The sequence below is a fragment of the Sciurus carolinensis genome, chromosome X, assembly GCF_902686445.1.
Source record: "Sciurus carolinensis chromosome X, mSciCar1.2, whole genome shotgun sequence".
NCBI lineage: Eukaryota > Metazoa > Chordata > Mammalia > Rodentia > Sciuridae > Sciurus > Sciurus carolinensis.
The window spans coordinates 98,573,333-98,592,583 of NC_062232.1; the positions used below are offsets into that span (position 1 = coordinate 98,573,333).

Here is a 19,251-nt window from a genome sequence, read left to right on the forward strand (position 1 = left end):
TCCTACGATATCACCATAGTAACATTTTGGAACCACTTGAAAAATTTTACATAGTGACCGTTTTGCAGATATTAAAATATATTGCTACTGGATACCAGTACCCTAGCTTGAAAAGGAAAACTACTGTAATTAACAATTCCAGAGCCAGATGTGGTGGGTGGGGTATGCCTGTAATCCCAGCCACTCAGGAAACTGAAGCAGAAGGATCACAAGTTCGAGGCCTACCTCAGCAATTTAGTGAAACCCTATCTCCAAATAAAAAATAGAAAGGACTGGAGATGTATCTCAGTAGTAAAGTACCCCTGAGTTCAATCCACAGTATCAAAAAACAGAACGAAGCAAAACAAAAACTAAATAAATTGGGACTGGGGAAAGCATCTACCACATTATTTTATATTCAAGCATGAGATTTGTTAGTAAAAACTGAACATTAGTGTATGAAGGATATAATGAATCAAAATATTTACTTTGAAAGGTAATAACAATTGATAGACACTGTCTTCACTTTGGAAACTACTGCAAAATTAAATTTTCACTTTGATTTCTACATTGATCTGAGTAATGATCTTTTTTGTATTTGACCTGAAAAGCACAGACAGCAAAAGCAACAATAGACAAATGGGGTTGCATGAAACTAAAAAGCTCCTGCACAGCAAATGAAAGTTAACAGAGTAAAGAAACAACCTATGGGTTGGGAGAAAATATTTACAAAATACTCATCTTTTTTTTTTTTTTTTTTTTTTTTTTTTTTTTTTACTACTGGGAGATGAACTCAGGGACACTTGACCACTGAGCCACATCCCCAGCCCTATTTTGTATTTTATTTAGAGACAGGGTCTCACTGAGTTGCTTAGCACCTCACTTTTGCTGAGGCTGATTTTAAACTCATGATCCTCTTGCTTCCGCATCCCAAGCTGCTAGGATTACAGGTGTGTACCACCACCTGGCTCATCTTATTTTATAAGAGGTTAATATCCACAGTATAGCTGGATAGGGTGACTGGTAGGGTAGACTGGCACATACCAGTAATTCCAGCAACCTGGGGAGGCTGAGACAGGAGCACAAGTTTGAGACCAGCCTCAGCAACTTGGGCCCCAAGCAATTAATTTGGCAATACCCTGTCTCAAAATAAAAAATAAGAACGGCTGGGAGTGCAACACAGTCATCCCTGGGTTTAACCCCCGTTTCCTTGAAGAGGAAAAAAAGGAATATCCATGATATATCAGGAACTTGAACAACTTAATAGTGGCGGGGGGGATTAAAAGACCTGAAGAGCCAGGAGCAGTTGCACACACCTATAATCCTAGCAGCTTGGGAAGCCGAGGCAGGAGGATTCCAAGTTCTAAGCCAGCCTCAGCAACTTAGTGAGGCCCTGTCTCAAAATAAAAAAATAAAATAAGCTTAGGATGTAACTCTGTAGTAAAGCACCTCTAGTTTTTTTTTATTGTAAACAAATGGGATACATGTTGTTTGTACATAGAGTAAAGGCATACCATTTGTGTAATCATAAATTTACATAGGGTAATGTTGGTTGATTCATTCTGTTATTTTTTCCCTTCCCCCCACCCCTCCCATCCCTCTTTTCCCTCTATACAGTCCTTCCTTCCCCCATTCTTGCCCCCCTCCCTAACCCTCACTCTAACCCTAAAACTAACCCCTCCCACACCCCATTATGTATCATCATCCACTTATCAGCGAGATCATTCTTCCTTTGGTTTTTTGAGATTGGCTTATCTCACTTAGCATGATATTCTCCAATTTCATCCATTTCCCTGCAAATGCCATAATTTTATCATTCTTCATTGCAGAGTAATATTCCATTGTATATATATGCCACAGTTTCTTTATCCATTCATCAACTGAAGGGCATCTAGGTTGGTTCCACAATCTGGCTATGGTGAGTTGAGCAGCAATGAACATTGATGTGACTGTATCTCTGTAGTATGCTGATTGTAAGTCCTTTGGGTATAGGCCAAGGAGTGGGATAGCTGGGTCAAATGGTAGTTCCATTCCACGTTTTCTAAGGAATCTCCATACTGCTTTCCAGAGTGACTGCACTAATTTGCAACTCCACCAGCAATGTATGAGTGTACCTTTTTCCCCACATCCTCGCCAACACCTGTTGTTGCTTGTATTCTTGATAATCGCCATTCTAATTGGGGTGAGATGGAATCTTAGGGTGGTTTTGATTTGCACTTCTCTTATTACTAGAGATGTTGAACATTTTTCCATATGTTTGTTGATTGTTTGTAGGTCTTCTTCTATGAAGTGTCTGTTCATTTCCTTAGACCATTTGTCGATTGGGTTATTTGTAGTCTTGGTGTTGAGTTTTTTGAGTTCTTTATAGATTCTGGAGATTAGTGATCCATCTGAAGTATGATTGGCAAAGATTTTCTCCCACTCTGTAGGCTCTTTCTTCGTATTGCTGATAGTTTCCTTTGCTGAGAGAAAGCTTTTTAGTTTGAATCTATCCCAGTTATTGATTCTTGCTTTTATTTCTTGTGCTATGGGAGTCCTGTTGAGGAAGTCTGGTCCTAAGCCGACATGTTGAAGATCTGGACCTACTTTTTCTTCTATAAGATGCAGGGTCTCTGGTCTGATTCCGAGGTCCTTAATCCATTTTGAGTTTAGTTTCGTGCATGGTGAGAGATATGGGTTTAGTTTCATTCTGTTGCATATGGATTTCCAATTTTCCCAGCACCATTTGTTGAAGAGGCTATCTTTTCTCCATTGCATATTTTTGGCACCTTTGTCTAGTATGAGAAAATTATATTTATTTGGGTTTGTGTCCGTGTCCTCTATTCTGTACCATTGATCTACTTGTCTTATTTTGGTACCAATACCATGCCGTTTTTGTTACTATTGCTTTGTAGTATAGTTGAAGTTCTGGTATTGCAATACCCCCTGCTTCATTTTTCCTGTGAAGGATTGCTTTAGCTATTCTGGGTTTCTTATTCTTCCAGATGATTTCATGATTGCTTGTTCTATTTCTGTAAGGTACGTCATTGGGATTTTCATTGGAATTGCATTGAATCTGTATAGCACTTTTGGTAGTATGGCCATTTTGACAATATTAATTCTTCCTATCCAAGAACATGGGAGATCTTTCCATCTTCTAAGGTTTTCTTTAATTTTTTTCTTTAGTGTTCTGTAGTTCTCATTGTAGAGGTCTTTCACCTCTTTTGTGAGATTGATTCCCAAGTATTTTATTTTTTTTGAGGCTATTGTGAATGGGGTAGTTTTCCTAACTTCTTTCTGAAGATTCATCACTTATGTATAAAAATGCATTAGATTTATGAGCATTGATCTTATATCCCGCTACTTTACTAAATTCACTTATGAGTTCTAAGTTTTCTGGTGGAATTTCCTGGTTCCTCTAAGTATATAATCGTATCATCAGCAAATAGGGATAGTTTGAGTTCTTCTTTTCCTATTCGTATCCCTTTAATTTCTTTGGTCTGTCTAATTGCTCTGGCTAGAGTTTCAAGGACGATGTTGAATAGAAGTGGTGAAAGAGGGCATCCCTGCCTTGTTCCAGATTTTAGGGGGAATGCTTTCAGTTATTCACCATTTAGAATGATATTAGCCATGGGCTTAGCATAGATGGTCTTTACAATGTTAAGGAACGTTCCCACTATCCCTATTTTTTCTAGTGTTTTGAGCATGAGGGGGTGCTATATTTTATCAAATGCTTTTTCTGCATCTATTGAAATAATCATGTGATTCTTGACTTTAAGTCTGTTGATATGGTGAATTATATTTATTGACTTCCTGATGTTGAACCAACCTTGCATCCCTGGGATGAAACCCACTTGATCATGGTGCACTATCTTTTTAATGTTTTTGTTTGCGATTTGCTAAAATTTTGTTCAGAATTTTTGCGTCAATGTTCATTAAGATATTGGTCTAAAATTTTCTTTCCTCGATGTGTCTCTGTCTAGTTTAGGTATCAGGGTGATATTGGCTTCATAGAATGAGTTTGTGAGGGTTCCCTCCTCTTCTATTTCATGGAATACTTTGAAAAGTATTGGAATGAGCTCTTCTTTAAAGGTTTTGTAGAACTCGGCTGAGAACCCATCAGGTCCTGGACTTTTCTTTGATGGTAGGCTTTTGATGACTTCTTCTATTTCATTACTTGAAATTGGTCTACTTAAATTGTGTATGTCCTCCTCGTTTAGTTTAGGCAATTCATAGGTCTCTAGAAACTTGTTGATATCTTTGAAATTTTCTATTTTGTTGGAGTATAGATTTTCAAAATAGCTTCTAATTATGTTTTGTATTTCAATCGTGTCTGTTGTGATATTTCCTTGTTCATCCCAAATTTTGGTGATTTGGGTTTTCTCTCGTCTTCTCTTTGTTAGTGTGGCTAAAGGTTTATCAATTTTGTTTATTTTTTCAAAGAATCAACTATTTATTTTGTCAATTTTTTGTATTGTTTCTTTTGTTTCAGTTTTGTTGATTTCAGCTGAGTTTAACTATTTCCTGTCTTCTACTGCTTTTGGTGTTGGTCTGTTCTTTTTCTAGGGCTTTGAGCTGTAGTGTTAGGTCGTTTATTTGTTGAGTTTTACTTCTTTTATTGAATGCGCTCCATGAAATAAATTTTCCTCTAAGTATTGCTTTCATAGTGTCCCAGAGATTTTGATATGATGTCTTCTCATTTACCTCTAAGAATTTTTTAATTTCCTTCCTAATATCTTCTGTTGTCCATTCATCATATAATAGCATATTGTTTAATCTCCAGGTGTTGGAGTAATTTCTGTTTTTTACTTTCATTTATTTCTAATTTCAATCCATTATGATCTGATAAAATACAAGGAAGTGTCTCTATCTTGTATTTGCTAACATTAGCTTTGTGGCATAATATATGGTCTATTTTAGAGAAGGATCCATGTGCTGTTGAGAAGAAAGTGTATTCACTCATCGTTGGATGGTATATTCTATAAATGTCTGTTAAGTCTAAATTATTGATTGTGTTATTGAGTTCTATGGTTTCTTTGTTCAATTTTTGTTTGGAAGATCTGTCCAGTGGTGAGAGAGGCGTGTTAAAATCACCTAGTATTATTGTATTATGGTCTACTTTGTTTGAGATTGAGAAGGATTTGTTTGACATACATGGGAGAGCCACTGTTTGGGGCATAGATATTGCACCTCTAGTTTTCAATCCCAGGAGTAGGGGGAAACCTGAAGAAACATTTCTCAAAAAATACAGATGGCCAATATGTATGTATATGAAAAATAATTCAGCATCAATAATTATAAAGTGATGCAGATTAAAATCACAATGAGATCTCACCCTACACCTCTTACAATAGCTATTATCTAAAAGATAGTGTTGGTGAGGATGTAGAAAAAAGGAAAGACTTGTATATTGTTTGTGGGAATGAAAATTATTATAGCCATTGTGGGAAACATCATGAAAATTCCTCAAGAAACTAAAAATAGAACTACCATATGATCCAGCAGTCCCACTACTGAGTATATATCCAAAGGAAAGGAAGTCAGAATATCAAAGAGATATCTGCATTTCTGTGTTTCTTGCAGCTTTATGTGTAATACCAACATATAGATTCAAGCTAAATGTTCATCAGAGGATGAATGGATAAAGGAACTGTGGTAAACATACACAATGGAATATTCATCCATGAAAAGAAAATTTTTTCATTGACAACAACATGGATGAACCTAGAATACATTAAGTGAAATAAGCAAAGCACAGAAAAGCAAATGCTTGGACTGGGGAGATAGCTCAGTTGGTAAAGTACTTGCCTTGAAAGCACAAAGCCCTGGGTTCAATCCCCAGCACTGCAAAAGAAAAACAAATGCTTCATGATCTCACTTAAATGTGAAATCTTAACAAAATCATAGAAATACAAAGTAGAATAGAATGTTGGTTATGAGGGACTGGAGAGGAATGGAGGTATGGGAAGATGTTGATCAATGTGTATAAAGTTTCAGTTAGGAATCAAATTTTAAGATCTATATAGCATATGACTATAGTTATAATAATTAGTAACTTAGCTAATCAGATAATAAATGCATCAAACATACTTCAACCCTATGATAAAAGTTTCTGAAATGAAGATGAACATTCAAAGTTCTCATTTTGGCTTGTTAGGTTTACTTTGAAGTGGGGTCCACCCCCAACCTTATTTAATATGTATACATGTAACTTTAGGGTTTACTGAAAGATTTTTCTCTTATCAGTACTGTAAAAAAGGTTATTTGATGAAGGCATTTTTATGGGCTTTTTCTGGGAAAAGTTACTGACTTTAACATATTAGTAGGAAAATTTTAATTTGCTCTGTTTCAGCATCTACAGAATATTTTGAAGTAGTATTTTTTGAATTGACTAGATGTAGTAAGTAAAATTTCTGAATGTGTGTTTGATTATGTCCATATTTTGTATAATACATCTCAAATTTAAGTGAAATCAAAGTATAAATTTAGATCACTAATCTTGGTATAATTTATATCTTTACTCCCAAACTAATAATGGTTCCTAAGATAAAATTTCTTAAAATTACATAAACTCTAAAAACCCTTGCATAAGATCTTAAAACTAATTGGTGGGAGAGCCATAAGTAGAATGTAATTTTCTTGACATCTAGTCCCTCATTTCTCCCTCCCACACTAAACTTGACCTGAATATTTATTTTCTTCAGATGGAGAAAAACTTTGAACTAGTATAATTTTATCTTTACTTTGAGATTAGTGACCAAGTTACAGAGAAGTTGAGTTGTCCAGGAATATTCAAGACTGTTAACACCTCACTTATCTGGCAGCTACTTCTTTGGTAATAACAATTCTCAGATACAGCTAAATGTTAAAAAAATAATAAGTGTATCGAAAGCCTCTGAATGATCAAAAGAAGTGCCACAGAGTCCGTAATAAGGTCATGTACATGAAGTCTCCTGGGGAGACTCCCAGCATTCTTATTCTTTCTTTACCATACAGTTCCATTTTTAAAAATCTGGCTTCCCAGTTTAATACAGATTAGAAATAAAAATTAGAAGGGGGAAGAAAACTTTTAAAGGTAGGCAGGCACCTGGCCAATTGTAAGAAGTGACCACTTAAACAGAGGAAGGAAACACAAAACTAAGACATTCCAAACATAGTAGCCTAGGGTCCTTTGGTGTGAAAGCAAATAAATTCCCTGCATTTTAGAGTCCCAGGAGGGCATTATTGTATTAATAATACTGTATATGAGTATGATAATTAAGAAAGGAAAATGTGTATATCCTTTGTTTAGAAAGATATTTCAAACAGTTAACTTATTGAAACTGTAAGACTAAGCCTATTCATTTATATATACTTATTTTTTAAAATATTTTTAGATGTTGATAGACTTTTATTTTATTCATTTATTTGTATGTGGTGCTGAGAATCAAACCCAGTGCCCCACACATGCTAGGCAAGTGCTCTACCACTGAACCATAACCCCAGCCCTACATGTACTTATTTATAAGCTGCTTTTGAAACTTTTTATATTCAAAAAATAGTTAAGTGATGATTATGAGCTGAGTGTGGTGGTTCACATGTAATCTCAGTGACTTGGGAAACTGAGGTAGGAGGATTGAAAGTTTGAGGCCAACCTAGGCAATTTACTGAAACCCTGCCTCAAGAAAAGAAAGAAATAATAAAAGAAAGGGTTAGGGCTGTAACTCAGTGGTAAAGAACCCCTGGATTCTATCCCTAGTAACACAAAGGTCCTAATTATAAAAATATTAATGTGCTGCTGCTTGAGTTGGACTAAACTGATTAAGTCAGAACCTTTTGAATCCTGACCTGTTTTTAACAAATTAATGCCTGACTTGCCAATGCCAGGAAATGAAATAATTAATTGTTCCATATGTAAAATTTCTAGAGAAATGAAACCTTCCTTTGAGTGCCAAACTTTTGATAATATTTTAATATTTTAAGACCTCACCCAGAAAGGAAGTGATATTGTAAAGTGATTGAGAGAGTGGGCCCTGGAGTCAGACTATATAAGGTCAAATTCCGGGCCCTACTATTTACCATGTAGTTTAAATGATTATGTCTGACCTAAGTCATATTTTTGTTCTATGAAATAGGGGAAAGTAATATAACTACCAAATAAGAAGGTCGTGAAGACCAAAGCAGTTAAAATGTTAACATAGTTTTGGGCACATATTTAATAAATGATAATCATTGTTTTATTATTACTTACAAGGCCCCTTTTAAGAAAACTCCTGGTGGGGATATTACATAATTAGTGCTTTTTGTGGTGAAATGAATTGTTCTTTTCTCATCTTGGCACATGACCCAAATCATTTTAGCCAACTTTGAAAATTATAAATATGTTTTTTACTAGGTGTTGATGTTACATATGTAGATCAAAAATTTAATCACAAAAGAATTCAAGTCTTCCTACCCTGGTAAAAGAAATTTTAGGTTTAATTGATTGGAAGAATCTATAGTATCTAGAAATACTTTAAACCACCAAGACCTTAACAACTTTATAATATTTAAAATATGCTTCAAACGTGAATGTCTTTGTTACCAGTTTTTTGATTAATGACACCACCAGTTGCAAGCAGGATCCCATTTTAATCACTAGCTCAGTATAATCTTACTAGGTAGAATTTTAGCATTGCCAAGATGGCAGAGGCAGGGTACAAGAAAAATACCAGTACTGGACAAGGCAGGGAAATGAGTCATCATGTCCCTGTTTATGATAAGTCCAGTTACCATGACAACTCCCACCACAGGTTCAAATATTCTAAAATAACCAATGGGGGTAAAGTGGACAGTATTCTGTTTTCTAAGATAACTAATGGGAGCAAATGGAGTAAGATCTTCAATCAGGTCCATATAGGGAATAGAGAATACCACATAGTTCAGCATATGAGACATTTATTTCCAGATATCAGATCCTTGAGCCACTCTTTCTTGTTCACCCCACTTTGCTCTATGTTAGAGTGCTACCTTCACCTTCACTGTCAATAAATCCGTCCTTGAACTGTTACTTCTGTGTCTTACTCAGTTCTTTGGGACACCAAGGACCTGGACCCCAACTGGACACCCCAGTGATAACAATTTGGCTTTTTTCCTTATGCCCTCTGTTGTTAAATGGGCTGGAGTTTGACAGGCTTTAGGGTACCTCTACTGTATTCCAGAAACTGAGCTTAGGCTCCTCGGTACTGACAGACTGCCAAATACCTTTGAGAAACATGGAGCATTTCAAAGCTGCTGAAGAAACTACTGCTGAAGGTGTGTGCCCAGGCATCCTCACTGAATCCTCATAGCAGTCCTGAGTAAATGGTTTTACCCCTTTTTACAAAGGATGAGACCAGGGCTTACAGAAGCTGAATGATTAAACTGTTTGATCACACATAGAATAAATGGTAGAAATGATATTCAAGCAAAGTTCATCTGCTCCAAAACCTGTTTTTACGATGTCCCTTGTCTCTGAAAAGGAAGTAATTCCTCCGCATAATCTGGAATATTTCTACATGTGTCAACAATTGACCAATAACACATTCTGTGAATAAACAGCTGGAAAGTGCTCTTTATGAGATCAGTTACATACAAGAAAGAAATGTGACTTCCTATTTTTTCCTTCTTTCTTTCTTTCTTTTGGCAGGCAACTAAAAAACCTGTGCAGATTTCTCCAGAAGTGTTGAGGGTTGTGGGGAGAACACTTTCTACTTTCTCTACCTTCTATGGGGCTTAACTGTTTAAAAAAAATCTTAATTCTTCTTTTCTTTACACTTCTATTGCAGGTTACCCCTCCATACACACACTGACCTTCAGAATTTGTACCATGTGGAAATTTGAGCCCTTTCAAGGTTTTTTGTTATTGTTTTATTTTTGTTCTTGATTGCATTTATAATGAGTATCCATTTGTGTGGAATACTCTTTATTCTTTCAAAATTGGAATGGGTGTCGTCCTAGTGACATTTGCAGCATGCAGCATTTTGTTACATAGCAATATGAAACTATAAAGGTAACTAAATAATGGGTGATATAAATTTATTTCTGGAAATTGCTCTTTGTTAGCACAAATTTATGTTGGCCTGACACTGAACAGGCCCTATTTTTTATTAGAGCATTATAATTACACATAGTATTGGGGTTCATTTTCATAAAATAATACTTGCAAGGAATTTGATTTCAATCTCCATTTCCCCCCTTTCCCTTTCCTCCTCCCTCCCTCTATTTTCCTTCCTCTCTTCTATTATTCACTCCTTCACTCATTTATTTTTGATTGGTATTTTCTGCATATTCATACAGGTAAAATTCTTTTTGGTACATTTATGTATGTATTTAGCATCATATTGTTAAATTCATTCCGTATCCACCCCTTTCCCTTCTTTCCTCCCTCCCTCTCATTCTCCTATTCCACTGATATACCCAATATTCTTATCATGTCTGATCCCCTCTCCCACCACTTCTTTCCCTTATTTTGCTGTAGCTTCTGCACACGAGAGAAAACATTTCACTCTTGGTTTTCTGAGTTTGGTCTATTTCACTTAGGATGATTTTCTCCATCCCATTCATTTACCAGCAAATGCCTTTATTTCATTCTTCTTTATGGCTGAATAGAACTCCATTGTGTACATCTACCACATTTTCTTCATCCATTCATCTATCGATGGGAATCTGTGCTGGTCCCATAATTTGGCTATTGTGAAATGTGCTGCTATAAACATTGAAGTGACTGTATCACTATAGTATGCTTAGTTCTTTTGAATAAATACCAAGGAATGGGATAGCTGGGTCCTATGGTGATTCCATTCCCAGTTTCTTGAGTAGTTTCCATGCTGCTTTCCATAGTGGTTGTACACAGTCCCACCAGCAGTGTGAATGTACCTTTTCCCCCACATCTTCACCAGCATTTATTGTTATTGTTCCTGTTCTTGGTAATTGTAAACAGACCCTATTTTTATGATATTTTTTGTAACTTTTTAAACAAGTTTTTAAAAAACTGAAAGTAGAATTTTCTTATCTTCTTATCTCTAGTCCCAGGATGTAAAAGTTAACTCCACAAATGTTTGCTTAATAAAGGGGATTATTGGGAGATTGAGGATTCCTGTAGCAAATGTCACCCAGTTTTACATACCAAGAAAGTGGCAGTACAACTCTCGCTTCTTTTGGTTCTTCCCCTAAATGAGTTTGAGGAAAAGTCAATCTTTTGGGACCTGTTTCTTTATCTATGAAAAGAGACTGTGTGATTAGATGGTCTTGAAGGTGCCTTTCAAATCAAATTTGTATCATCTGGGATCATTGTAGTTTATTTTTTTGAAAATTAAGAATGACATATTTATTTAAAATTCTCTAATTTTATAATCCTGACATATAATAAGTAGCCATAAGGATGTCTTTCTCTCGTGTTGTGAAGCAGATATTGGACTGTTCTTTTTTTAAAAAAAATTTGCAGTTGTAGATGAATGCCTTTATCTTTTTCTGTGTTGCCAAGGATCCAAACCAGTACCTCACACTTGCTAGCAAGCACTCTGTCCCAGACTGTTCTTTTTTGTAAAAAAAAAAAAAGTGAAGGTTGAAAATAATTGGTGAATATTTACTTTTTAAAATTGCTATGTCTAGAGTAGTCTATGTTTAAGAATAAAGTTTTGTTCCAGTAAAAAAAAGCCATGAAAATGATTATCTTCAAAAACAATGTAACCATTTAATGCACATAAAAATTTTCAAGACCAGAAATGAAAGAAGTACAAATTAAAGCAATGATGAAATATACTTTTGCCTGTAAAATAGGTAAAAAAAATTTGAAAACACTCATTTTTGACAAAGGTATTAACAATAATTTATAAAGCAGTGGGAGTGTAAATTGGTACTACTGTTTTGGATGGCAATTTGTAAGTTTCTCAAAATTTTGAAAAGTTTGTATTTTTGGCCTGTGGTTCCACTTTTAGAAAAGTTTTTTTAAGGAAATTTATCGTGGAACTGTACAAACTTATTTATATGGATGCTTGCATTATGTTTATATATATTATATATATATATATATATATAAATAAAACGAGGTACTCAAAGCTCTAGGTCATAAGATTATAAATTATTTTAATTTTCTTCTGATTTTTGACATTTTCACATTATTTATATGCAGGTAAGAATTTCCAGCCACAAAATATATGATTTTTAAAATGCAGAACTTGGCTTTAACAGTATATTAAAGTATTTCTTTTCTTTCCTCTTTTATTCAGCACCTTACTGTTTTTTATTTCTGGACAGGTCTCCAGGAAAAGTTGGGCTTTTATCATTCAAGGTAAGTTGTGCTTCCTCAAAGATATGTTTTTAGAAATCATATATACTTTACATTTGTTTTCTCATTTATGTAATTTGTCACTTTCCTTATTTTGCTTTTTTTTACTTTGTTGTTCAATAATATTGTCATTATATTCTGCTGTATAATTAGGTATTCTAGAAATAACTAACTAAATATTATGCTATAAGGAAAGGATTATAAATATTTTTTAGATTTTCACTATTTTTTCTTTTTATGATTTTTAGAATAAAAGAGCACTTTATAATTTGTGTATATGAGCATGTTAACTAGAAAAGTAGTAATTGCATGACAAAAATATGGAGTAACCAAAACATTGTGGGCACATGAATTTGTACCATCACTATATATAAAAATAAATCCCAACCTTATATTATCCAAGCAAAGGAGTTTGATATTGAGACATTATGCCACTGAGAGCCTTTGTTTTTTTCTTTTGTAATGCTAGAGATCAAACCCAGTGCTTCACACATCTAGGCAAGTGCTCTACCACTATACCATAGTCCCCTAAGAGAGACCCATTTTAAAAATGAGAATATCACCAAACAGAACTATTTACATCAAATAGAATATAGTATGTATTGTATATGTGTGTTCTTGTGTGCATAAATCTAAAGCATGCTCTTTTTTTCAGTTCTAGTATACTTACCTTCTTTTATATATATCAGATGCCAGTCTCTTTGATAAATTGTGTTATATTTAATTGGAATATTCTACAACAGTAACAATGAATGAATTTGTTATATACAACAACATGGATGAATTTCAGCCCCAGAATGGGTGGGAGCAATCCATAGAAAAATATATACTCTGTGATCCCATTTATATTAACTTTAAAACGCATGCCAAATTAAAGAACATAGTGTTTAGAGATTGTTTAGGGATACAAGCATGCTAAAACTACAAATAATGGCAAGGGAATAATAAACTTTAAGCTCTCAGTCATCTCTAAGGAGGCAGAACTGTAATAGAAATGGAGAAGAATTACAGACTCGAAAAACTAATGGTATAAAGTTCATTTTTTTAAACTGAGCACTTAAGGTTATATCATAATTACTTATTCCCTGTGTTTTATAAAAATTAACATTTACTCAATATTTAATATAAGTAATATATAATATATATATACATATATATATATATATACATGGTTAAAATTTGGCATAGTATATGGTTGAAAATGTACCTTTTGCTGTCATCCTTCATCCCTACCTCCTGGTATCCATATCCAGAGGCAGTTGCTATTTATTTTTGTAGGTTTTGAAAACCACTTAGCTCTAAGATACATTTAGGTTATAACAAATAGTTTAGAATTTATTTTATCCCAGTAATTATATATTATCCTTTACTTGAATAAAATTAGATAGCAAATGTACATATTTAGTAAATAAATATGAAGTTGAATATTGTTGCCTGGCTCCTTTTTTACCTTTTTATGTTGAAATAATTATAGATTCCCAGGAAGCTGCAAGGATAGTGCAGATAGGTTCTGTGTATTCTTCATCCAGTTTCCTCAGTGACTATATCTTAATTATAGTAGAGTACCAAAGCCAGGAATTCGACATCAGAACAATGTGAGTGCATAATTCTCTATCGGTTTATCACATGTTTGTGTCCAGGTAACCACCACCACAACCAAGATGCAGAACTATGTCATTGTCATGGAGTACTCCTTATACTACTCCTATAAAGTCATGCCCACCAGCTCCCCAACATCATCCCTAAATCTGTTTTCCATCTCTTTGTGTCATTTTGAGAGTATTTTATAAATTAAATCGTATAGGATGTGTTGTTTTGAGGTCAATTGAAAGGATTGAGATCCATCAAAGTAGTTGTATATATCAACAGTTCCTTTTTATTGCAAAGTAGTATTCTATGCTATGGATATACTGAGCATGTTCAGTATATATTATGTATAACAATGTATCTGTTTATATCTTTTTTTTGGTACTAGATAGTGAACCCAGGAACATTTAACCACTGAGCCACATCCCCATCCCCTTTTTTTTTCCCCCTTTTTGGCTTGTGGTTTATACCAGCAATATATTCTTTTCCCTCCCAAATAAATATATGAGTAGAAATCTCCCAAATAACAAATGGATCATTTTCTGGTTTCACTAGAGAAAAAAGTTCTGGAGTAATTTTTTGTTTGTTTCTTTATATCTTATTTAATTTCTTTTTTTATTTATTTTAAACAAATGGGATACATGTTTCTCTGTACATGGAGTAAAGGCATACCATTTGTGTAATCATAAATTTACACACCAAGAATACAAATAACCCAATCAACAAATGGGCTAAGGATATGGACACTTCACAGAAAAAGATCTACAAGCAGTCAACAAACATATGAAAAAATGTTCACTATCTTTAGTAATAAGAGAAATGCAGATCAAAACTACACCAAGAGTCCATCTCATCCCAATTAGAATGGTGATTATCAAGAATACAAGCAACAATAGGTGTTGGAGAGGATGTGGGGAAAAAGGTACACTCATACATTGCTGGTGGGACTGTAAATTAGTGCAGCCACTCTGGAAAGCAGTGTGGAGATTCCTTAGAAAATTTGGAATGGACCTACCATTTGACCCAGCTATCCCACTCTTCGGCCTATACCCAAAGGACTTAGAATCAGCATACTACAGAGATACAGCCACATCAATGTTCATAACTGCTCAATTCACAGTAGCCAGACTGTGCAACCAACCTAGATGCCCTTCAATTGATGAATGGATAAAGAAACTGTGGTGTATATATATACAATGGAATATTACTCAGCTATAAAGAATGATAAAATTATGGCATTTGCAGGCAAATGGATGAAATTGGAGAATATCATGTTAAGTGAGATAAGCCAGTCTCAAAAATCCAAAAGGCGAATGGTCTCACTGATAAGCGGATGAATGCACATAATGAGGGGTGGGAGGGGGGCAAGAATGGAGGAAGGAGGGACTGTATAGAGGGAAAAGAGAGGAGGGAGGGGTGGGGGGAAGGAAAAAATAACGGAATGAATCAAACATCATTACTCTATGTAAATGTATGAATATGCAAATGGTATGCTGTTACTCCATGTACATACAGAAACAACATGTATCCCATTTGTTTACAATAAAAATTAAATAAAGGAACAAAAGCAGGTCTAAAAACATTAAATGAAACAAAATCAGTGGTTGGTCAAAATGATAACCACTTATTGACACTCAGGCATGCTCCAGGGAAGCCTGGATTTACCCTGCCAAAAACTTAATGGCTCAGTGGGGTAGGACAGGCAGATGCCAGGGGACTGATAACTAGTGCACACAAGACTTGAACCCTTATCCCTGATTCCGGCACCATGTTATTTTCTACATACCACGAAAGGCTTTTAAGAGATCTTCCAGCTCTGAAATGATACGGTTCTTTGAAATATAAAAATAAACATGATCTAATAGTGTAATCTAGGAAAAAAAACAGGTAAAAACGGTCATTTCAGGTGGTGATAAATCATTTTAAGATGGTCAGTGAAGGCTTTTCTGATACAATAACATTTGAACCACCAACCTCGTGGCAAGGAACCACCTAGTTGGCCAGAGTGTAATTGAGGGGGAGGTGGGAGAGGGATATCAGAAGTGTAGGGATTGCTGGGTACAGGGGCACATGCCTTTAATTCTGGAGACTGAGGCAGGAGGATCACGAGTTAAAATCCAGCCTCAGCAATTTGGCAATACCCTTAGAAACTTAGCAAGACCATGTTTCAAAATAAAAAACAGGCTGGGGATGTGGCTCAGTAGTAAAGTGCCCCTGGGTTTAATCCTTTGTGCCAAAAAAAGTGTAGATAGTATATAAGGGGGCATGTCATTTTAGACCCACATGAGCAGTGGTGGAATTTGTATTTTACTTAGTACCTAAGATTCTATGAAATAATTCTTTCGAAGAATTTATATCAGATTAGTAGTAGTCCCCAAATGCTGGGTAGGAATTCAGTGAAACAACTTCAGATTAAAGTTATTCCAAGTTCTTTGGAAATTTCACTACCTCAATTCAATCCATAATAGTAATCTCTGAGGCAGTTTTATCATGGAGCACATCATGATCATATTCTGATATTTATGTAAGTATCACCTTCATACTTATGTACATCCTTATGTGCCTTGAGTGACTTCTCTGTCAAAATTGGTTATAGTGCTCTGGGATGTACACCAAGAATCATGGAAGGTTTTCTCAGTTCAATTAGCATTCAAATTGCTATACTGCTGGGTACAGTGGTACATGCCTATAATCTCAGCACCTCTGGAACCTGAGGCAGGAGGATTGGGAGTTCAAATCCAGCCTCAGCAACTTAGTGAGGCACTAAGCAACTCAGTGAGACCCTGCCTTTAAATAAAATACAAAAAGGACTGGGGATTTGGCTCAGTGGTTGAATCCCCAGTACCAAAAAAATAAATATAAGCTGTATGTCTGTAGATATAAAAACAAGATGGAAAAGAACATTATGTTAAAATTTGCAAATATATAATTGACTCATTTTACCCCGATTTTTTTCTAGCAGAAATGAAGATCAATTTATACCCTCTCTAACCTCCCAAATATATATATATATGTACGTATGTGTATATAGATGTATACGTAGATATATATGTATTTTTGGTGGGTTTAAAATTTTTCATCTGTTACTATTCTAGAGGCTTCATTTAACTTCTGGTTAAGTCCTGATTCCTTTTATCTAAAGCATGTAAATTTTTTAAAAACTCTTCTGTTTTTCTGTATCATATGTTTTTGTATTTATGCCTATTTATAGAGCCATATTTTGGGGAATATAATTCTGATTCAACCCTTTGCTTAAACCTTTAATCCTTTTCAGGTACAAAGGTACTTAGATATTCTTATTCTTCAGTTATAGTCTAAATGTTTAAGAGTTGGGCAGGATTTCACATTTAAATGTAAATATTCTGTTGCATTAGAAAATTATAAAATTACAAATTGTCAACCTTGTGCAAATCACATTGTCCTCATTGGAATAAAATCTGAAGGCATCTATAGATATATATACAGTATATAGACATCTAAACCATTTGTGGATGTTCGATTTATTACTGTTCTGTTTTCTCATTTGCACCGTATTTAAGCACATTTTTTTTTAAAAGATGTCATCATTTGGTCTCTTTCTTTTCTTTTTAAAACAGGAAACAGATAACACTGCACACAAAGTTGGAAATGAGTCCCCTGTACAAGAATTGAAACAAGATGTGTCTAAAAAGGTTGGAAAGATATGTCAATATTAGTATATAGTAGACATCATATTAACATGAAAACATTGAAAACAAAATTTTCTATATTCTTTTACTTTATTGTACTCTTCAGAAAGTATTATCTTGAATTCATTGAATTTGTAATAGAAGGCACATCAGGCTTTTTATAAGTCATTTTTACATTCTAACTAATTGGTAATATCCTTAAAACAGTATTTTGTAAAACATTTTTATTTTTTCCTGTTTGTATTTTATTAGATCAAATTGTAGCTGCTCTTGAAATTGCTACAGGGCATTACAGGTATTGAAAAACTCAATGCAGCAAATTCTAATGTCTTTAGGATTGAGATGTTCCAGAGTTCTTATTCTGATATTATCCTTGATACCTTTTAAAGAATCAGTGCTGTGAAGCTCCAGTAGTTGGTTTACTAGAAGATAAATATTTTTAGAATAGGCAGTTTTAAGTATCAGGATAAAACTCACAGAGAAAGACTGCATATGTGTATTTATCCTTTTATACAAGTTTTGAGTTTTACCTGTGTCCTAGGCACTGTTCTAACAAGCAAGTTTCTGGAAGTCAACAAAATGACACATTCAGAGTTTCTTCAGCAGTAGCAGTATTAACATTTGGGACTGGATAATTCATTGTGGTAGAGGGAATGGAAACTGCTGTATACATTGTAGGATTATTCTACCTACCCTGATGCCAGTAGCATCCCCACCCCACCACCTAGTCATAACAACCCAAAATGTGTCTAGACATCACCAAATGTCAGGGGAAGTGCATGGGGTAAAATCATCCCCAGTGGATTATTTTCCCCTTACAGACTTTATGAATTTAGTGGACTACATATTTTAATGTTGGTCATATTTTTACTTTAAAAGAAAAAAAATCCCTTTTAGAAGAAGTGGTAGCATTGTGTACCAGCATATAAAACAGGGATGTGATAGTTTTTAAAGAATTTTTCACAATTCTGCACTGTAAAATATCTGTTGCCTTGATCTTTCAGGATTCTCTTCTGGTTCTCATGACTTGCATACGCTTGTTTATTTGATTGTAGTGTAGGTAGAATTTTATATTTTACCTTTTACTCTTATAATTTTTTGATTTTCCCCATATTTCTACCCCATTTCAATACTCAGGTTTTATTTGATGTGACAGTTTCCATCAAACAAATGTATTACAACATACCTAGCCACTTTTGTTGAAATTATTGTTGAAACTTGAAATGTTTATTTTTTGTGCTATAGCTTTTCTTTCCATTTTTAAGAATATTTTCTTAGTTAGCCATTTGTAATTTATCCTATCTACAGTTAATAGCCAAGAAAAGGGTGATTTTTAAGGAGAATTTAGGAGCTGAAAAAGTAGTGAGAAAACATGAGACAGTAGAGTGAGGCTAAAGACTTGAGGTATCAGGCTGGGGAGATAGCTCAGTTGGTAAAGTGCTTGCCCTGCAAGCTTGGGGCCCTGGGTTTGATCCCCAGCACCACAAAAAAAAAAAAAAAAGACTTGAGGTATCACTTTTTAATTCTAGCCTTTTTGATGATGTATAGAGTATTTATGATAAATATTATGGGGATATACCCTAGACCAGGACCCTGAAAATAACTTCCATTTTTGTAGAGGAAATTGGATAAACATAAAGCTAAATGTAATAAGCATTCAAATAAATTTGCAAGGTAGTATAAGAACTCAAAGGAAGACTTTACTTCCTACTTGGGGGTAGGAGTGGAGAAGACTTCATGGAGAAAATAGCA

The 19,251-nt window shown here is 34.6% G+C and overlaps 1 protein-coding gene across 1 annotated transcript in view; it reads left to right on the plus strand.

The window, feature by feature from the left end:
- Positions 1-19,251, plus strand: part of Wdr44 (WD repeat domain 44) — a 100,045-nt gene that overhangs the window by 27,697 nt on the left and 53,097 nt on the right. The window contains exons 2-3 of the mRNA XM_047536274.1: positions 12,214-12,247; positions 17,428-17,502. Coding sequence (XP_047392230.1) covers positions 12,214-12,247; positions 17,428-17,502 — 109 coding nt within the window. The remainder of the gene's footprint in view (positions 1-12,213; positions 12,248-17,427; positions 17,503-19,251) is intronic.